Source organism: Mangifera indica, chromosome 8 (assembly GCF_011075055.1).
Source record: "Mangifera indica cultivar Alphonso chromosome 8, CATAS_Mindica_2.1, whole genome shotgun sequence".
In the NCBI taxonomy this organism is placed as follows: Eukaryota; Viridiplantae; Streptophyta; class Magnoliopsida; order Sapindales; family Anacardiaceae; genus Mangifera; species Mangifera indica.
Genome location: NC_058144.1, coordinates 9,591,553 through 9,611,721, shown reverse-complemented (window position 1 = coordinate 9,611,721; position 20,169 = coordinate 9,591,553). Strand labels below are relative to the sequence as shown.

The 20,169-nt window shown below is 34.5% G+C and overlaps 4 protein-coding genes across 7 annotated transcripts; 3 read left to right on the top strand and 1 right to left on the bottom strand.

The window, feature by feature from the left end:
* Positions 1 to 1,934: 1,934 nt before the first annotated feature.
* On the top strand, positions 1,935 to 4,485 carry LOC123222365 (altered inheritance of mitochondria protein 32). The gene is made up of 5 exons (XM_044645086.1): positions 1,935 to 2,351; positions 2,448 to 2,524; positions 2,648 to 2,953; positions 3,060 to 3,143; positions 3,851 to 4,485. The coding sequence occupies exons 1-5, from the start codon at positions 1,956 to 1,958 to the stop codon at positions 4,173 to 4,175; spliced, it is 1,188 nt and encodes a 395-aa protein (XP_044501021.1). The 5' UTR covers positions 1,935 to 1,955; the 3' UTR covers positions 4,176 to 4,485.
* A 1,422-nt stretch (positions 4,486 to 5,907) lies between these two features.
* Positions 5,908 to 7,565, top strand: LOC123223048 (stemmadenine O-acetyltransferase-like). 2 transcript variants are annotated; one of them, XM_044646109.1, is made up of 2 exons: positions 5,911 to 6,089; positions 6,254 to 7,565. In XM_044646109.1, exons 1-2 carry the CDS (start codon positions 6,023 to 6,025, stop codon positions 7,309 to 7,311), a joined length of 1,125 nt encoding a protein of 374 aa, XP_044502044.1. In that variant the 5' UTR covers positions 5,911 to 6,022; the 3' UTR covers positions 7,312 to 7,565. The 2 variants fall into 2 exon arrangements, with proteins under 2 accessions (XP_044502043.1, XP_044502044.1); XM_044646108.1 differs by having other exon boundaries at positions 5,908 to 7,565.
* A 2,180-nt stretch (positions 7,566 to 9,745) lies between these two features.
* LOC123224556 (U-box domain-containing protein 41) lies at positions 9,746 to 11,114 on the bottom strand. Its single transcript, XM_044648280.1, has 2 exons — positions 10,780 to 11,114; positions 9,746 to 10,680 (listed from the first exon to the last, which is right to left on the bottom strand). Exons 1-2 carry the CDS (start codon positions 11,049 to 11,051, stop codon positions 9,885 to 9,887), a joined length of 1,068 nt encoding a protein of 355 aa, XP_044504215.1. The 5' UTR covers positions 11,052 to 11,114; the 3' UTR covers positions 9,746 to 9,884.
* Positions 11,115 to 15,770: 4,656 nt separating this feature from the next.
* Positions 15,771 to 19,776, top strand: LOC123223533 (putative glucose-6-phosphate 1-epimerase). Of its 3 annotated transcripts, XM_044646718.1 has the most exons (10): positions 15,941 to 16,087; positions 16,172 to 16,230; positions 16,337 to 16,483; positions 17,136 to 17,210; positions 17,875 to 17,931; positions 18,013 to 18,170; positions 18,268 to 18,399; positions 18,643 to 18,745; positions 19,092 to 19,191; positions 19,287 to 19,776. In XM_044646718.1, exons 3-10 carry the CDS (start codon positions 16,406 to 16,408, stop codon positions 19,502 to 19,504), a joined length of 921 nt encoding a protein of 306 aa, XP_044502653.1. In that variant the 5' UTR covers positions 15,941 to 16,087; positions 16,172 to 16,230; positions 16,337 to 16,405; the 3' UTR covers positions 19,505 to 19,776. The 3 variants fall into 3 exon arrangements, with proteins under 3 accessions (XP_044502652.1, XP_044502651.1, XP_044502653.1); XM_044646717.1 differs by lacking the exon at positions 16,172 to 16,230 and having other exon boundaries at positions 15,771 to 16,020; XM_044646716.1 differs by lacking the exon at positions 16,172 to 16,230 and having other exon boundaries at positions 15,772 to 16,087.
* The last annotated feature ends 393 nt before the right edge of the window (positions 19,777 to 20,169 follow it).

Here is a 20,169-nt window from a genome sequence, read left to right as displayed (position 1 = left end):
AAGAGAAAAATCCTAAACCGTAAACGTTAAAAGGGAAAATGTAAGTTTTGAAAGTTTAATTCTGAAAAAAAAAATTGGTAGTTTTCTAACTTTATAAAAAAATAGATAAAATTTTATTATTTTAAATATATTATTAGTTAAACAATAATTTTACCTTTACGATTATATAATTCTATTACTTTTAAATTTTATCAATCTATGAGTAAAAAGTTTAAATTTTCGATAGTTTGGAATTATGTCGTTTGGCCTATTTTACTTTTAAATGATTTTTTTTTTAAGAAAAAGATTAAATATTAATTGCTGACCTGGCAATTCTTCCTTATAGAAATTGCTACTTGAAAGGGGCCAAAATCAATAATTCATAGTCTTTTCCTATCCCACTTCCCTTTCTCAATTAATTCTATTTCTTTCAAGAGCTTTTTTGCCCCCGTGGTCAATTATTGTCGCTGTGCTTACCAATCTGGATAGGACTAATTTGATTGTGACTGAAATGAACTGTAAACTGTTTAAAATTAACCTAATATCTATAAATTCAAATTCAAATTTAACTAAAAATATTAATATTAAATTCAATCTATTCGAATTTAAGTACCGTAACAAGTTCAAATTTAATTCATTCACAAAAACGAATTTATTTTTTGACAAAAACTCAATTTGATCTTAAATTTGAATATAATAATTTGTATAAAATTATATACACATAAAATATATATAATTTTATATATAAATAAAGAGGAAAGTCACTAATGACAAAAAATGATCGTCGGAGAGCTATTAAAAATAAATCTTAAGTTTTGAGAGGAAAATATTATTTTTAAAATTAAAAAACTTTAGACAATAATAAAATTATATATTTTTAAAATTTATAAAAAAATATAATTAATTATATATTTTTTAATATTAATAATAACATAATAATTTTATATTTGTTTCTAATAAAAAATTTAAAAATAATTAAATTAAAAACAAATATTTATATTTTTAAATTACCGGAAATATAATTCTAAAATTGACTAAAACTTGGGTGGGAAATAATCCTGTGCCCTAACCAAGATTGAATTCATGCAATTGCTTTTGGATTGCCTCTGAAGCACGAGGATAAATGTCGCCACTTCACGTGGGGCTCGTTGACGCCCCATATAATAATCAAATTTCTATTTTTATATCCACATAATAATAATTAGGGCTGAGTTTCACACAAATTTAAATCATTCTCAATCCACTTTTAACCTTTTTAATCTATTTTTCAATTAAAATATATTATATTATATTAAACCAAAAAACACTTTTATAAAGTAATACAATTATTTTATTAATTAATTTCCAAATTTTAGGACAGGACTTATGCTAATATTACAATTCTTCTTATTTAATTTTTAATAAAATTATGTGTATTTATTTTTAAAATATAAATATATATATTTTAATATATATTATTATATAATTAAGTAATTAAAAATTAAAGAAAAATAATATTTAATTATATAATAATATATATCTATTTATATATTTAAAATAAATATGTATAATATTACTCTTTAATTTTTTTAATTAGAGTGTGGATATTTTAAAAGAAAATTAGGGTTTAGTTTAAAATTTTATTAATTATTAGAAATAAAGTTTAAATTTATATTTAATTTAATTAATTATATTATATAAGAGTTGAGTTATTGATTTTTCTCCTGAATGGATCTCAAATTTAATTATTTTAATTAATATTGATTTATTAATTATAACACTTATTAATGTTGAAGGAGGAAAAATTATGTAAATATTTTGATTATTTTATTATGCACGTGAATCTTACAACTTTTATCCGAATTTTTACCTGCAACAATTTGACCTAATCCGTCCCACGACCTCACGCAGGCGCGTGCCGCCACTCTTTATCCAAGCCCGTTGTCATTTTCCCAGAAGCACACTGACAGAAAATATAACAGCCGCTGCAACTTCGTATGCGCATTGTACACCCAACGCGCACTCTCATATCTGCCGCTCATCACATTTTTCTTCATTTTTCTCCGAGGAAGCCGCCTGTTTCTCTTTGTTACTACTCTGTTCGCCTGAATCCGTGCCCGGGTCCACGGCTCAGAGTCCGAGTTCAGAAGACGAGCGCTGTGAGTAACATGTCAACGATCTCCAGCGAAGATGATGCGAAGTTCGGGTTCTCGCGGGGGGAAATGTACAAGGCCAACTTGGCGGGAACCGTGGATTCCTACGACCGCCACGTGTTTCTCTCTTACAAAGGACCTGATTCGTGGCTGCCACGTGTCGAGGAGTCTGAAGTCGATCCCCTCCCTAAACTGCTTTCCTCCGCCATCAAAGCTCGTAAAAACGACATCACCGTTAAGGTTCCTTGGTTGTCTTACTTAGGTGTTGCTTTCGTCTTTTTAGTTTTTTTTTTTTAATTTGTGAATTGATTGATTTGAATTGCTTCTATTTTATAGACAAAGGTTACGATATGTGGAGGCGGCGAAGGGAGTGATGGAGATGTGTTGATTTTCCTCGAAATGATCAAATACAAGTAAGTTACTGTTTATTTAAATTTGATTTTAGTTTATTAGAATCTTCTTTCTTGAAACTGTTATGTAGTTATAACTTGAAATAGGTTTGATGATTCTGAAATTTTGATGGAATGCTGGTGAAGGGGTTTGAAGGACGAAGATGTAGAAAGCTTTGTTGATGATGTTCTTGTGAATGGGAAGCCATGGACTTCTGGAGTGCAGGAGACATTGACTGGATCATATGTGTTTGTTTGTGCCCATGGTAGTCGAGATAAGAGATGTGGTGTTTGTGGCCCAGCTCTTATTGAAAAGCTTAATGAGGAGATTGAGTCGCGAGGACTGAAGGGTCAGATCTTTGTCAGTCCATGCTCTCATATTGGAGGCCACAAGTATGCTGGAAACTTGATCATTTACAGTCCTGATTCAGAAGGGAAAATTATGGGTCATTGGTAAGATCTAAACCCTACTGTCTACTTATCATAATCTACTGGAGTAGGAAATTCAATATAAATGGGTTGCTTTCGGCTCTAAATAGTTTTTGGTGTGTGATTGTAGGTATGGCTATGTTACTCCTGATGATGTGCCTTCAATGCTTGATCAACATATTGCAAAGGGAGAAATAATAGAACGCCTTTGGAGGTTTGTCTTATTGTTTTCGTGAAATCTTTTTTGGATTTGCTAATAATTTTAGTTTCCATGAACTTATTACAGAGTGGGGTGCTCAATTTGTAAATTACTTTTAACTGGTGAAACATATTTTATTTCTGTGGTGGGTATAATTTGATGTATTTGTTAATAAGTAAATAATTATTATTGATATAATATTGCACTAATAGACGGGTTGATATTCTAAAGGATATAAGTGTGTAAAGACGCTAAAATAAAAAGAAATGCGTATTTCACCTTCTCTTTAAATGCTTGTGTGTTTTGATGTTAAGAGGCCACAAGTAAATAATTATTTTGATGTTTATGCCAGAACATATAATATAGCACCAATAATTATTATTGGTGCCTACTTATCATATGACTGAACTACAAGTGGACATGGCTTTATTCTGTTTCCATGAAGTAGAACTTTTTTACACTTTTGCTTTTTGGTCTTGGTAGTCATTATGACTAACCTGAAAAGGTTATATGCTTGAGTTAGATGTGGCATCTAAGGCTTCGGATTTTCATTTAATTCCATAGAATTTATTTGGTGAATTTACTTCATGAAGGCATCCTTCCATAAGTTATGTTTCGTATGCACGGAATTGAAAGATTGTTTCTGCTTAAGTTTTTATTAGTTTATATCTTTGGCATGATTCAATGCAATATTGTAATTGGAAATCAATAATCATCCGCAGAGGCCAAATGGGAGCATCTAAGGAAGAAGGTCAGAAAGTAGAAGAACAGAAGCTTCCAAACAGTAAAGATGGGAAGAAAAGCAAAAAACATGATAGCAACAGTCAAGTCAAGGAAATAGTGGGTGGTTGTTGCCAGGGTGCCAATGGCTCTTCATGCTGCAGGGAAGGAGGTGTGGACGAGAAAGGGGCACAAACTAAGGCTCCAAGCAAATTTTCAAGTTGGATAGAATCATTAGAGCAAAGGGATGTCCTTACAGCTGCAGCTGTGGTTGGGGCGGTTGCAACTGTTGCAATTGCTTATAGTGCTTATAGAAGGTCAGGCTGAAAAATGCCACGTAATCCATTTAGAACCGTTTTCATGTGGGTGTGCGAATCCATATATTGTGTAGGCAACTACAATAGTTTTGATGAAATAATCCCCCAAATCACCTTTTCCTGAGGAGAATTTTACAATATATGCTATTGGGTGGACATGCATAAGCTACTTTTAGAAGGTTCAAGGATGGAACATGACTCCATCCCTTCACTTGTTGATTGCTTCATAAATTAGAATGTTGTTTCAATAGACTTTTGGCAAATGGTACATTTTTACACGGGGATTTATCATAATAATGCCTGTTCAGAATATTCTGCTATGTACTGTTGCAACAACTTTGCTAGTTTTTTTCTTTTTGATTTTAGCTTTGTTATTGTTTATTTATGTAAAACTACTGCTAGCTAGGGTGATTCTGATATATAGATGGTGATTGCAGGAATTTAACACTATTTATCATGTATTGTGGAAGATTTTAGAATTAAATTGCATTGGTTGTTAATTTTTTTACAAAAACATTTGCTAGAAATATAAGTCACATATTAATTATGGGTTTTAACATATTTGGGTTTCAGTTGTTAAAATGATTTAAACCATTCTAACTTAGAATCTCATTCTCTATATACCATTTTATCTTCATTTTTCTTGCAATTTGAGACTTGTGTATTCCCACAAGATTATCAAATCTAATTTGATCTTCTTGTTTGGTTCATGTAGATGATATAAAGGTGAACTTATTTGGTTCTTGATATGGTTGTGATCTTGTCAAATCACATATTACCCACTAACATCTGGTCCTTTTTGTAGGAGATATAAAGTAGTAACGGTATTTTAAGTAAAATAATATCTTAAAATTTTGTTATTATTTATATTTAATATTTTATTTTTGATAATAAAATATTATTTGGATCAAATGTATCATAATCATGGATTTGAAGTGAGTTTGTTTGGATTTAAAATAAGTGTGAGTCAAGTTTGTCCTAAACAAATACGAGCACGAATGCGAGCTTGAGTTTTAAGAGAAAAATTATTATGAACTCCAACCTAAGCATGAGTTGAGTGAAGGCTCACTTAAATGAAAAAATGTTTTAATCAAGTTGTATATGATATAAATTATTGTATATTTGAATAATTCAAAATTTAAAACAAGCGTAAAGCCGAGCTTGATAACCAAACTAAGACAAATATCTTGTGTAAAATTGAGTTATACACACGAACCTAAGCTGATACAAACCGATCATGAATAGTAAGATTACTAAACGAATCAAACACGAACATGTAATTGAGCAAACTCAACAAACCCAAGTCTCGATCAATCCAAAACAAGCCAAAAACAAGTTGAGTTCTGTTTGGACTTGGCTTGGCTTGTTTACAGCCCTAATAGTTGCTTCCTCTTTTAAGGACGATCTTGCAGTCACATAAAAAACTTCTTGTAACTTTTTTAATTACCCAACCTGCACCAGTAAATACACGAAAGAAACGTTTAAACATTGGAGAGACGTTGGCGCATGATGCTTCATTTTTTTTTTTGTTAATAGGGTTGACAATAATGTAAGATTAGGTAAATATCAGACTCAAAATTTAATATTGTGGGTGGAAGCAATTGTGGGACTATTATTAAATGATTATTTCTTAATAATCTGAATAAACATTAATTTTATAACCTTTGCTCGGTATTGGGCCAATCACTAAACATTGGATTGAAAGATTGATTAACCTCTAAAGCACTTAGTGTTGAAGTAATTCCATTTGACTTGATATGGTCCCTTCATTCAAGTGTTGAAATCTCCAATAATGGTCTGAACTTCTTGAAGCAAAATCCATTAAAAGCTTTGCTCAATTTTCTAGCAAGTAACATTATGCAAAAATGGAAATCCGAATCCTTTCTGGAGAAATCATCAAGCCATCTTCTCCAACACCAAACCAGTTAAGAACCCATAAACTTTGCCTTCTGGAACAATTGGTTCCTCCCCATGTCCATTTCCCCTTCATTTTCTTTTACTCGGCAGCAACTAAAGATCCCAGCAAAACTTCTATTGAACTCAAACTCTCCCTCTCGCAAACGTTGACTTATTACTACCCTTTTGCAGGAAGACTGAAAGATGGTTCTTTTATTGATTGTGATGATTCTGGTGTCACATTCATTGAAGCTCAAGTAGCTGGGAACATGTCGGAGGTGCTTAAAGAACCTGAGATGGATTTGCTAGAGCAGCTGCTACCATTCAAAGCGGATGAAAAGTTGAGTACTCTGGTGGTTGTTCAGGTGAGTTATTTTGACTGTGGTGGAATGGCCATTGGTGTTTGTTTTAGTCATTTTATTGCTGATGCAACAGCTGCTGCAAACTTTGTTAAAAACTGGGCTGCACTTGCTTCTTGTCGTTCCATTGATATTAAAGATGTAATATTTGATTGCACCTCAATCTTCCCTCCGCAAGATGTGTTAGGGTTAACCGACAGTGTTTGCGAAAGATGTGTTTCATATGTAGAAATTAAAACGAAAAGGTTTGTGTTTGATGCTGCTAAGATTGCTGCTTTGAGAGAAGAAATTGGCAATGTAGCAGGTTTGGATCGTCCAACGCGGGTTGAGGCTGTGTCAACACTTATTTTGAGTGCTGTGATAGCTGCTGCAGCCAGAGAAACAAATGAGTTTAGTTCTACAATTTTGGCAGCTTCATTTCCTGTGAATCTGAGAAAGAGAATGAATCCACCTTTGCCAGAAGAATGTGTTGGTAACATTTGCACAACAACAACATTAATGTGTCCAATGAATGAGAGAATTGACCATAAGAGTTTAGCGAAAATGATTCACGAATCAATAAGGATGGTGGATGATCAGTTTGTGAGGAATGTTTATGGAGGTGGTGAGTTCTTAAATTTCTTGAAGAATGCAGTTGAAGGGTTATCTAAGAATAGAATATTTTGGAATAGTAGTTGGTGTAAACTTCCATTTTATGAAGCTGATTTTGGCTGGGGAAAGCCTAAATGGATAGCCACTATTGTGAGAGATGATAAAGTTGCCATGCTCGTGGACACTAGTGATGGTGAAGGAATAGAAGTATGGATGGGATTGCCCAAGGAAGACATGGCCAAATTTGAGCAGGATCCTGGCATCCTTGCTTATTCTTCTGTTAGTCCAAGTCCCTTTTGAGATTTGAATAATGGCAAATGTTTTATGAATGGTTAAGTTTTGGAATCACAGATTCACAGTGTGTTTCTGGGTGTTTTCACTCTCTGTTTGTTTCTCTGTAACTTGTACATGGGTGTGATCTGCTTCATACTTTCATAGGAGATCAATTAGAATAAAATGCCTCAAGTTGAAAAATATTCAACTCTAAATGTCACTTGAAAATTACATTTGATCTTTTTACATGAACAGTTAAGACAGATGGGCTTTCTTTCTCATATGGCTTGATTTTTATACTGATATGGTTGAAAATCTAAATAAGACCAGGTAAATATTGGAATGAGGTTATCAAAGATTGTCAAATGATTATGTATTACTAAACATTTCATTACTTATTTTTCCTTTATTAAACATGAAGTTTAAAGGGTCTTCTATGTATGATAAAGGGTTTAACTTCACTATTAAAATTGCAAATGACTAACATTGTTGATCTATCATCACCTTTGATGTGATTGGCCTAAGTTATTTGATTTGATTTGATCAAGTCTTCACATTTTTATAATAATTATCATAATATAAAAACTTTTTGAATCGAGCATCAAGCAAGTCAACAAAGAAAATTTAGTTCAACATGTCTGCAAGTTGCATATGCAAATGGAAACCCAAATCATTTCTAAAGAAATCATCAAGCCATCTTTGCCAACGCCTGACCACCAAAGGGCTCATCAAATTTGTCTGCCAATTAGTTACTTCTGAAGTGCACTTCCCTTTCATTTTCTTTTACTCAGCAGGAAACAGAAATATTATCAAAATTTCTACCTTCAAACACCCTAAAAACTAAACTAAGAGGTCACACTTTTATATCTATACCCAATTTGTTTCCCAACCAATGTGGGATTACCAACACTGGTGTCACATTTATTGAGGCTCAAGTAGCAGGGAACATGTCTGAGGTGCTTAAACAATTGGAGATAGACTTGCTAGAGAAGCTACTACCTCGCATACTAAAAAAAAGTTAAAGTACTTTAGTGGTTTTTCAGTTTAGTTATTTTGGCTGTTGTAGGGTGGCCATTTGTGTTTGTTTTAGTCATGTTATTGCAGAGCAACAGCTGCAGCAACCTTTGTTAAAGACTGGGCTGCAGTTGCTTCTTGTTGTTCCTTAATAATAAAGATGTGATATTGGATTGCACTTCAGTCTTCCCTCCACAAGATGTGTCAGGCATAACCAAGAGTGTTTTTGAAAAACATTGGTCCTGCACAGAAGCTATTGCAAAAGGTTTGTTTAGATGCTTCAAAAATTGCTTCTTTAAGAGAAGAACTTAGAAATGGAAGGCATGGACCGTCCAACGAGGTTTGAGGCTGTGACAATGCTTATGTTGAGTGGTGTGAGGGCTGCTGCGGTTAGAGGAACAAATGAATTTAGCCCTACACATTTGGCAGCATTAATTTCTATGAATCTGAGAAAGAGAATCAATCCACCTTTGCCACAACAATTTATTGGTAACTTGTGTGCAGCAACAACTCAAATTTGTCCCATACACAGAAACTTGACCATAAGAGTCTAGCACAAAAAGTTCATGAATAGATAAAGATGATGGATGATAAGTTTGGTGAAGGAATGGAATCCCCAAGTGTGAGAGCATGGTTCAAAACCCATCGGTATCGTATCAAAATCAAACTCTTAACTTGATACACTGATTGTTGGGCAGGTCAATAGACCTAAGGTTTGACATATCAAGGCTTATGGTGATGAGTTCTTCTTTAGAATTGCAGCTGAAGGATACCTTGCTTATGCTTCTGTTAATCCAAGTCCCTTCTTGTAGTTGAATAATGGGAAATTACAGATATTATGATTCATACGTACTTTAATTACCTGTCTGAATTGTGTTTGTTATTTGGAGTAGCAATAAATTTGGTTTCTTTAAGCCAATTGCTGAAGCCAGTAAGTGCTAGTACACATTTTTGTTTGTCAAATGAACCTAGGCAAAACAACTTGTTGAAAGGTATGGTTTCTCTCGAGCCCTATGTTGAAGGATTTTGAATTTGTTATTTGATACCAGTCTCTCTTTTCAGAGCCCTGGGAAAACCTACAGGGGCTCTCAAGGACTCAAAGGTGTAGGCCTCCCAAACTTCAACAGCAAAATCAAGGTAAATTAATTATCTTGTTTACCTGATTTCTATTTCCGGGATTCGAGTTGAGCGTTTTTCAAAAATTTTTATGGCTTTATGTGAATCCTCATTTCCTGTTGGCAGATAAGCTATGGTTAAAATCCCATTGATTTAGGAGAATGGTACATATACATTTTGTTGTTATTGGATGAACATGAATCACCTACTTTTAGCAGGCTCTAAAGCACGAGCCCATTTCTCTGCTTCTTTGGTTGCCGCACCATTTAGAATGTTTTTACGAATCTAAAATTTACAGACCTAATAGTATGCGAAAGGGAGATCCAACTCAAATAAAGTTTCCTAATTACCCAAAAAAAAGTATGCAAAAGCGATGCAAACCAAATCTTTACTTACACAAGTCCAGACCCACAGAACAACTGACATATTATGTTACACATTGGTCAAAACTCTGTAATTTTAAGCAACAATTATCTGGTACTGAGTTTTGCAATCATTTCTTCAACCAGTCTGAGGGTTGTTTCACCAACCCTCTCTCCTTCGGTATCTATCTCCTGCATAATCTGCTCCATGAGCTCATGCTTTGATTGTTCACCTCTTGACTCATAATCCGAGCAATCTCTGAGAAGTAGCAACAATTCTCTTGCCATGTTTTTCGCCCTCCAAGTTCCATCCACATTCAACTGCAGCAGCCCAGGCATTACCCCTTCCCTCAAGATTGAGCCTCGGTATTGGTCTCTGCAGCTCTGGCATATCATTAGCAGGATTGACACTGCATGCTCCTTGCATTGCATAGACCCCTCTTCAATAACCTCAACAAAGGCCCGAATTGCGCAGCCAGTGGCAGCAATCTCTTGAAGTGCATTTTCTGACAGTGAAACAATGTTCTCAAGCAACGCAATCGCCTTCTCCGTGAACTCTGATGATTTCTCAGAAGCTTGGATTATCTGAAGCAAGGGATATATGACACCAGAAGAGGCAACTGATGGGATAAGATGAGGGCACGTTGAGAGGTTATGGAGAGTGGCAATAGCATCAATCTTAGCTTGTATGCTAATGCGACCGTTGTTATTATCAATGTTTCCTCTCAAGATTTCAACAAGAAGTTGAATTGCCCCGGAAGATGCAATTGCCAACTTGTTTGCCACACAAGAAGAAAGAATCAACATAGCTGCAACTGTAAGTTCAATCAGCACCAAGCTTTGGCATTGAAGGAGCTCCAACAACACTGGCACAACTCCAGATTTTACAATCCGGACCTTGTTCCTGTAAAATCAGCAAAAATCAATCGAAACAATGTATACAATGACACCAAATTTGAACAACTCTATCGAAAAAAGGATTATCATAAAATGGAGAACTAACCGTTCACTGCCAAATGCAAGACTAAGTAGAGATAACAATGCAGCTTCAATGGCTTCATAATCCTGTGAATGAAGCATTGAAACCAGCGGAACTATGACGCCTCTGTCAACCAGTTTCTGCTTCTGTTTGCTGCTTAACTTACCAAACTGAGAAGCAGCTTGAATCTGAGCCTCTCTGTCACCATTGAAAACACTATCCGCAAGTAAGTCCTCCATGGAACGTTCAACTCCAAATTTGTGGACAGTAAAATCAGAGTTACAAAACGATGACATAAATAATGAATATGGGTTTCTTGAAGAAGTGACTTAAAACTTTATTGGGTATCCATTGTTTCAGTTAGAAGCAACCGGGTATTCCCCTTTTTCTCTTGAATATTACAAAAAACACAGTAAAGATTGCTCCCTCATCAGAACATTGTATCTTTAACTTTCCTTTTATAGAAGGCAAACTTCGTCAGCTTTTGGTAGGATTAGGATTAACAATATGCAGGGATTTTGTTTTTAAATTTTTTCAGCTTTATGGTAAGTTATCATTGGGGAGATTCTCTTAAGGATTCATCAATTCACATGAACGCACCACTAAATTCAATTAAAATCATAAAGTAGAATTCAGTTGCCAAGTAACTTTGCTTGAATTAGAATCAAAGGACTTAAAAAATTGAAATTTAATGGATGAAATTCAGTGTGGAATCAATGTGCTTTGCTTTCGCAGCTATAGAAGACATTATCTTAACGTAAAATTAACCTCAGTCAAATTTTGATGATGATTCATGAATCATGATCCTCTACTGTCTTTTTCCTTTTCATCTTATCCACAATTTTTTACACTCAAGTTTTTCACTTTTTTACTACATAAGTAATATAGTGACATAATTTTGTATAAGAGAGGTCAATTAAATCTAGAGAAAAAAAAAAAAACATTCAAGCTTAACAACAATTGGGTGCTTGTCGGCCTCTTTAGGGTTGGATATGGATCAAGGGGAGTCCAAACACCTCTTAACACATTTGATTAGAATAGAAAATAATCTAACTTGAATTCAATTTGAATTTATTAAACTAAAATTAAGGATGACACAAGTTTAATTCAAATAAAAAATAATTTAATTTAAATTTATAGTTCAAATCAATGATTTGACTTCATGAGTATTTCCGTTAAAACCTTATATATTTTTCAATGATACGATTGAGAAGAGATATGAACCCAATGCAGTTACGGTTATTAGTGCTTTACAAATATATGCAGGTCAGGGCAGCAAGGGCTTATAATTTCGAAGAGGGCAATAAGATTCATGAACTGACTACTGTTGATGTTTTAGTAGGCGCCAAAGAAAGATGTGGTCTCCTGGGTTGTTTAATTTGGTGGGTATGCTATAAATGGAAGAGCTTACAAGTCAATGAAAGTCTTTGGCAACACACTATTAGATGATACAAAACCTGATGCTATTGCAATGGTGAAGATTCTTGCATCCTGTTCAGAATTGGGAGTTACTTGAGCAAGCTTTCTGCCTTCATGATTTTGCAATCAGAAATGATTTTGCAATCAGCTTTGACAATAGCATTTTCGTCAGGGCTAACCTTATAGAATTATATAGACAACTGAAGGGATAAGTTATAAAGATGTTATCTGGAGTGCAGTAACTGCTGGTTATGGAATTCATGGGCAAGGAAGAGAAGCATTACAAGTTTTCCTTCAACAGTCCTGAAGTTAGACCTAACAGTGTTACTTTCTTCTCAATTTCATCTGCTGCAGCCATGCATGTTTGGTTTAAGAGGGAATTGGGATCCTTGACAAGATGCTGTGTGAATACAGACTGGATCTTATATGAGAGCACTACGGTATTATGGTTATCACCTTGGCTGCAGGGGAGAGTTGACTAAGGCCCTGGTATTATAACCAAATGCCAATTCCAGCCGGGCCCCATGTTTAGGAAGCCTTGCTTGGTGTATGTAGAATTCATCACAATATCAAGATTGGGAAGGCTGCAGAAAAGAATCTGTTCCACTTGGATCCTAAACATGCTGGTTATTACATCCTGTTACCTAATATGTATGCTCTAGATGAGAGATGGGGTGCTGTGCAAAGCTTTGAGCATTAATGAAGGAGAAAGATTTGAAAAAAACTTATGGGCGTAGTTTCTTTTAAGTTAAAATGAGGCCCATGTATTTGTTACTTATGATAATCTCCACCCGGTGTCCTAGCAGATTATGAATTACTGAGACAGTTGGAGGTGAGATGAGAGAGGAAGGTTATGCTTCTGATGGGCCCATCTAAGTAGCACGGAAACTTACAATAGGATACGTTTTCACATTTTGGAAACGTTTCCGTTTCCGAAACTCTTCGAAACTTATAGGAAACGTTTTGGGTTATTTCAAAATTTTTAAAAAATTTTGAAACACGTTTATTTTAGAAAAAAAATCATGAAATCGATTAAACACATATTTTTTATATTTTCAAACCGAAAATGTCTTGAAATCTCATATTGAATTCATCTCCTCTCTAGTTTTTAATGTGTTATTCATCTCTTCCTTGACATATCATATAAATTGGTGTATATTGTTATTTTTTCTTAAATATGTATATGCATTTACTTAAGAACAATTTACACTAGGTTCTATAATTATATTTTATAGTATTTTTTCTCTTTATTCTTTTTTTATTATTTATTTTTATATTATACAAGTTTATGTATTTTTATTATAAAAAATTTAGTAATTATAAAAAAAACCTTATATTTTTCATATTTATAAGTTTTCTCATGTTTCCGTTTCCTATATTTTTTAAAAAATGTGTTTCCTCGTTTCCACGTTTCTCCATTTCCGTTTTCGTGCTACATAACTGTCCATCAGAAATTTATTCACTTCTAAAGCTAGACTTGATGGGATATCACTGGCAAAAGCTTAAGCCCTTTCCTTGCCCAAGTTTAAGCTTCATGAAGTTTTAAGACCATTTGATTCTTGGATTTGAAAAATAAAGAGCAGGCAATTCTCTGACCTGCGTTTGGATGAGCAACATGAATCAAAATTTGGCATTTGGAGAGATCGTCATATGCCATTAAATGGCTGTTATGTGAAGTCTCCTCATCTTTAGAGCATTTTAAAGGGTCGGATAGTGGGGTAAACTTTGAAAAATTACGTGAGAAGATTTTTCATCCATGAGGCTGCATGTAAATTATCTGGCAGCCATTGTTGCTGCTGTATGAAAAATACAGCATCGAGATATTGACCCAACAAAGCTTTTGACAATCTTTATACTTCATCATATAGAAATTCCATATCTAGTTAACTCCCGGCGCAGACTCGAGAAATTCCATGCCAAGTTAACTCCCAGCGAATGCATGATTATTGTGCCAGACAATTCAGGCAAAACATGTCCATCAAAATGGAGCAGTGTCAAACTTCTTTAGACGCCAACCTGCATCTCAATGTTGGTGAATAATGAACTTTCTCATTGCAAGCACAGGCTGTGAGGTGTTTTGAGGAATCACAAAATGCTTCCAGGGAAGGTGCAGACCATCCTTTTTTGGAAGATCATTCATTTAAAATCTATGCAGGGCTGCTTCTGTTTAATACCCAGTTAAACTTTAGAAAATCAGATTATGTTTCACCAGAAAAAAAAATAAAAATTGGCAGTTTCTTCCGAAACTTTGTTTTGATTTTCTGGTCTTTGAATGTGTTCATTACTGAGGATGAACTATCTGGACAAGCTTTTTCCTGGAGATTACACAAATAGACTAATAAAAATGCTATCAAATCTTATTCACCCACCGAATTGCAAGGTTCAGAAACATTACAGAATAAGAATAATTCATGAAAGTATTCTACATTATTAACTTTGACAGGCAGGATCCACTAAATGAAAAAAATAATTCAAGAAACATCAACATAAAGAGAATAGAATCTCACCCATCCTTTATTTTCCATCTCTACTCTACCTGGTTAGAAATGGCAGTTCTCTATTGGACATCGTCCCTAAAGTTCTGTCCTTGATCCATACTCCATTTCTGCACTGCAATATTTATCAGTTTACTGTGTTGTCATATTTTGTGAATGATGATGAAAGAGTTTGAGTATCGTAGAAGATTATTATGGGAATTATGCTACTATCTTATGTATCAAAAATTTAATTTTATGTATTATATATCAAATATTATATCGTATGATATAATTTTAAAAAAATAAAATAATAAAAAAATTATAATTAATATAATATCATTTTAGAAAGAATTCAATTCGAATAAAATTTATACTTGCAAAAAAAAAAAATTAAGATATATAATTGGATTTGGGATCCTTTTGTCACCACAAATTTCTTATCAAAACGCTATTATTATTATTATTTTATTCCAATTGCGTCAATAAAAAGCAATTGTTCTACCCATTATTCCCAAGTAACATATTCACCTTTCAAAAATTGTATCATTATGCTACAGAAGGGATGCCGGCCCACTGAGGGCCATCAGGATTTTCTATTTCATTTATTTATTTATTTAATTATTTAATATGAAGAAAGTTCGCACGCTTATTGTGTGATGTTCTCGCCCCCGCACGTGTACTACAACAACAAAAACATTAAAAACCCAATTGGATTTTGTGGATATTATTTATACCTCATTAATTTATATTATAATTATTGTCAAAAAAAATAAATAATTGAAATTTTTTAAAAAAGGAAAATGGAAGTCTTCAATAAATGAGGACCGTTGATTAAAAGTGTTTCTCAAAAATATTTTAATTTTGTGCCCTTCTTTTTGGGCCTACAGGGAGGTCATAATCACATGTGCTTCTCCACATCTTATCAAATTACAAAAACTTTTAATACCTCGTCACGTCTGATCAGACAAACAGTGGACAAGTGTTGACGGCGGAAACTCAACTGAAATCTCGGGAGCACTGTGAGAACGTAAGAGCAAACACAGAGGAACAGATAAAAGATTAATGGCCAAGAATCCAAGGGAGGTGGTTTTCATTGGACATATGTTTCTTTTCGCAGCCATGGATGGACCCATCTCCCATCTCTCCTCCTTTGCCCATAATTCTTCGTATAATCATATATTATGTACTAATATTTAAGAAAATTGACCCCAAATTATTCCTTTCTCATTCAAATGTTGTTTTCAGTCGGTAGCGTTACTGGTTGTTCCCGTTAAGGTAACGTTGATGTTGGCCGAAACGAAGAGAAAAATATTATTTATATAGTTGTCTATCCGTGAGGGGAAACAAGGACTTTCCAGGAACTTGGTTGGTGGGTTGTTCTTCAAACTCGAAGCCGATAACATTACTTAATATTGTTGTTTATATTAATAACAAACGTAAGCTCAATGTTTCATTTTGTTTGCGTCTTGTTTTTTTTTTTCAAGTTGGTTCCATTAACCATTTGTGTTCCTTTACTACAGTTTTTGTTATCGAACTCTCTCTTTTGGGTTACTCATCGTTATCAGAGACCAGTTTTCATGTGATTTGTTTTTTATTTTATTTATTTTCATTATCTTTTATGTGTTTGCTTGTTTTTTTCCTTGTTTGTTTGTTGTGAGCTGTTAATTTATAGTTGTGGTGTGCAGCTGGAGTGGGGAATAGGGAAAGTGAACCCATTTGTGAGCCGAATAGCAGCAAGGTTGAGGCCGAAAGCTATGCCATTGAATATAGTTCATGATAAAGATGGATTGCCCAGAATTATATTGACTGAGCCAACTGGGTCATCTGCTGAGGTCTGTTTCAGCATCTTCTTCTTCTTTTTTTTTTTTCTTTTAAGAAAAGAAATTTATGGTTGGTTTTAATATGATTTTTTTTGGTTTTTATCTAGTCTTTATACTGGATATAATATTACTTGTAGTTGTAGATGACGTTGTTTCGATTTTGAAAGAGGGGTGATGTTCTGTAGATTGCAAAATGGTTTCAGAATTTAGAAAGTGATCACTGATCAGAGGTATTTCAACTGATTGGTTTTTCAAACTAGTAAAGGTGTAAAAAACGGATGAATTTAGAAGAGGGGAAGTAAATCTTTCCTTTGTGATAAAATCAAAGAATAAAGGTTGAGGATAAAAGGAGTTCTTTCTTAACATCCGTTTTCTTTTGGTTAGATATTTGATTATTGAGCTAAAATATTGCTGCCAAGGGTGCACATGAGAAACTGAAGAGGGTGTATAAGGTCAAGTTGCATTTGTCTTCCATGTGATTAGGTTGCATGTGAAACAATTCATGATCTTTTTATTTAAATGTTTTTTACATTCATCTTTCACTTTTCAATATAGTAAAGTTTTCCTGCGTTCTTTCAAAATTGTGCATTAACATTGAATTGATGTAAAGTGAGAAACCTTGTTGGTTTGCTAACTAACTGTTTGACTCAAAAAATGGTTTCAGGTGCTTTTGTATGGCGGGCAGGTTGTTTCTTGGAAGAATGAACGAAGAGAAGAACTGCTTTTTTTAAGCAGCAAGGTAAATAATTTAATGTTATGTTTGTTTATAAGGAATTGCTGATCTTAAAGTTAGCAGCCCTTGTACATTAATCTTCTATATATCTTTTTAGTTTGCAATTTCTGCTTGTGGATACTCCAGTTTGTTTAGCAGTGTTGTAAAGAGGACATAATGTGGCTAGGTGAAGAAATCAACCTGCATTCTGCAAACAGTGAATTAGATGGATAATAGACATGATGATGAGGAAACCACTTTTAACATGAGTGAGAATTAAAAGCGAAAGTCAATACTGTAATTCTTGTCATGTGGTGTCTGGCCTTAGTGAATAACATTGAGAAGGAAAAATTTTACACTTTGAAGCTTAACCTACTAATATATATATATATATATATATATATATATATATATATATATATATATATATATATATTTCTGATTCAAGATTTCCTTGATTTTGATGATCATTCTATGTGTATAAATGTCTTGTTGCATGAAAAACTCAGACCCTTTTTTTAATCCACTATTTATTTTTATATGTTTGTTTCATAGAACAAATTTATTCCCCTCCTCTAGTAGACCTCAGAGCAGTTTCCATTGTGAATTTTCGATAACCGTGGCAATGGTTCCAAACAGAACTTTCTTTTATATTTTATTTTTACACATGGTAGCTTTATCTGTTTTGCAGGCATTTTGGAAACCACCTAAAGCCATCAGGGGAGGTATACCTGTCTGCTTTCCACAGGTTGAATTCTAGTGAGCCTGACAGAAATATTTTGAGCTGCCTTTTTGCCGGATGGTTTCTAATATGTTACTGCCTGTGCAGTTTGGAAATCTTGGTTCACTGGAGCAACATGGATTTGCAAGGAACAGAATGTGGTCAATGGATGATGACCCTTCTCCTTTGCCTCCAGCTAACAACCAGTCAACAGTTGATCTGATTTTGAAGTTCACAGAAGAGGATCTGAAGACCTGGCCACATGGGTATGTTTATGAATTTGAGATTAGTACCAGAGGAGGAATGATGTGGAAGAGTAACACCACTAGTTCACCTATAAATCTTCTTCCTGGTTATTTGCAGCTTTGAGTTGCGTCTTCGTATTTCCCTCAGTGCTGGCAAGCTGACTTTGATCCCTCGTGTGAGAAATGTGGACAGCAAGCCCTTTTCCTTTACATTTGCACTGCACAATTACTTTTCTGTATCAGACATCAGGTTTTCCTAGTAAACTCAGAAGCTACTGATTTTGTTTGCTATGGTGATGATTTGTTGTTTGTTATTATTCTCGTTTGCCTTTTGTTTTGCCAAAGATTCTATCTTTATGAATTTTGCCAGTCTGTAATTCTGCTGATCTCATGATAAGCTTGTAATTTGCACATTTCTTATTCTATCTGAGTTTGGAGAATATTTTATTCTGCTCCTTTACAGTGGGGTTGATTGATGCTGTGTAATTTGCAGTGAAGTGCGTGTTGAGGGCTTGGAGACACTTGATTACTTTGATAATCTGATGAATAGAGAAAGGTTCACAGAGCAGGCAGATGCTATTACCTTTGATGGCGAGGTACTACTTGTTTCTTCCTTTGCATTCAATTTAATTGGGAACTTGGAGTGCGAAAATTTTACTGAATTCATGGGCATAAGGTTGCTAATCAACTACAATTTGATGTTGTTTTGACCTTTCTCATCATTCTAATTTCATGTTTTTATTAGAGCAGTTAACCTTTTATGCATATAGCTGATGCATTGGCATCTGTTAACAATAACATTCTATTTTACATCAAGGTCAAATATGTGTCAAATTTTTTCTTACATTAGTGTACTGAGTTTAATTATGTATGCCGGGCCCCTTATGGGTATTGTATAGTGAAGCTCTTGAATTTCTCAGGACCTGTTTTTGTTTCATTTAGATTGACAGAGTCTATTTGAGCACCCCAACAAAGATTGCCATTATAGACCATGAGAAGAAGAGGACCTTTGAACTGCGGAAAGATGGCATGCCAGACTCAGGTCCATGAGATTTCTCTGTAGTAATCTATCTTACTAAAGTTTCATCCTGTTTTCCTGAGGTCATCCGCTAAAAGTTAATACCTCTCATCATGCAGTTGTGTGGAATCCTTGGGACAGAAAGGCTAAAGCTCTGCCAGATTTGGGGGGTGCGGATTACAAAACCATGTTATGTGTGGATTCTGCTGCAATTGAAACTCCAGTCGTCTTGAAACCCTTTGAAGAGTGGAAGGGTCGTCAAGAACTCTCAACTGTGTCATCAAGCTATTGCAGTGGGCAGTTGGATCCTCGGAGGGTTCTTCATGGCTTTCACTGAGGTCATTCATGGAGATTAGATGGAAGATTCCTGTAATTTACATAAGTTGTCATATTTGCATACACCTGCTGGTCCATGTATCATCTATGACTTGGTATCTAAGCCAGCTGTATGTTGTAGCTAGCAACATCATTCAGAATATCACAGGGTTGAGCAGCATAAATATTATCAGTGTTGCCTCTTTGTGATGGTGAGGAATGCCCTCGTTTATCTGTACCAAAACATTGTTGAGTGAATGAGCATCCAGAAAGAGATCTTTTAGTTCCTTCTTACCATGCTCTTGTTGAGGTTAGAAAATACAATTACCAGCCGCACCGTCATCCCCAGATGCTATCAATTGCCACCATATACAATTCTCCAGAGGGTTTCACTGGGTTTTTCCCTATCTTTACTTTAGAATATCTGTCAGCTTCTCATTATCTGCGTAAACCCCTCCAGGTTGGATATTTTCGGCCATGATTCTCTTCTGCTGTTATGTGCATGTAAACATAATAGCTGTAGTAAATATATGAATATTGATAGAAAAATTTACCAAAGCCATAAATCTTAACACCAATGCCAGGCATGGACTTCTTCCTCAAACCAACACAATTCAACTGCTTCCCATCGTCCAGCTTAATAGGAAATGTTCAATCACCATTGCCACCTCCTCAGCTTTCTCATTA

Bases quoted from the DNA above. Each gene is read 5' to 3' on its own strand.
- LOC123224556 (XM_044648280.1), bottom strand. From the start codon at position 11,051: ATGTCATCGTTTTGTAACTCTGATTTTACTGTCCACAAATTTGGAGTT. The intron at 10,681-10,779 runs GTTAGTTCTCCA...CTGATTTTACAG, and splicing joins CTTGCATTTGGCAGTGAACG to GAACAAGGTCCGGATTGTAA.
- LOC123223048 (XM_044646108.1), top strand. From the start codon at position 6,031: ATGGAAATCCGAATCCTTTCTGGAGAAATCATCAAGCCATCTTCTCCA.
- LOC123223533 (XM_044646717.1), top strand. From the start codon at position 16,406: ATGCCATTGAATATAGTTCATGATAAAGATGGATTGCCCAGAATTATA. The intron at 17,932-18,012 runs GTTGAATTCTAG...CTGCCTGTGCAG, and splicing joins TACCTGTCTGCTTTCCACAG to TTTGGAAATCTTGGTTCACT. The intron at 19,192-19,286 runs GTCCATGAGATT...CTCATCATGCAG, and splicing joins AGATGGCATGCCAGACTCAG to TTGTGTGGAATCCTTGGGAC.
- LOC123222365 (XM_044645086.1), top strand. From the start codon at position 1,956: ATGCGCATTGTACACCCAACGCGCACTCTCATATCTGCCGCTCATCAC. The intron at 2,352-2,447 runs GTTCCTTGGTTG...TCTATTTTATAG, and splicing joins AAAACGACATCACCGTTAAG to ACAAAGGTTACGATATGTGG. The intron at 3,144-3,850 runs GTTTGTCTTATT...AATCATCCGCAG, and splicing joins ATAATAGAACGCCTTTGGAG to AGGCCAAATGGGAGCATCTA.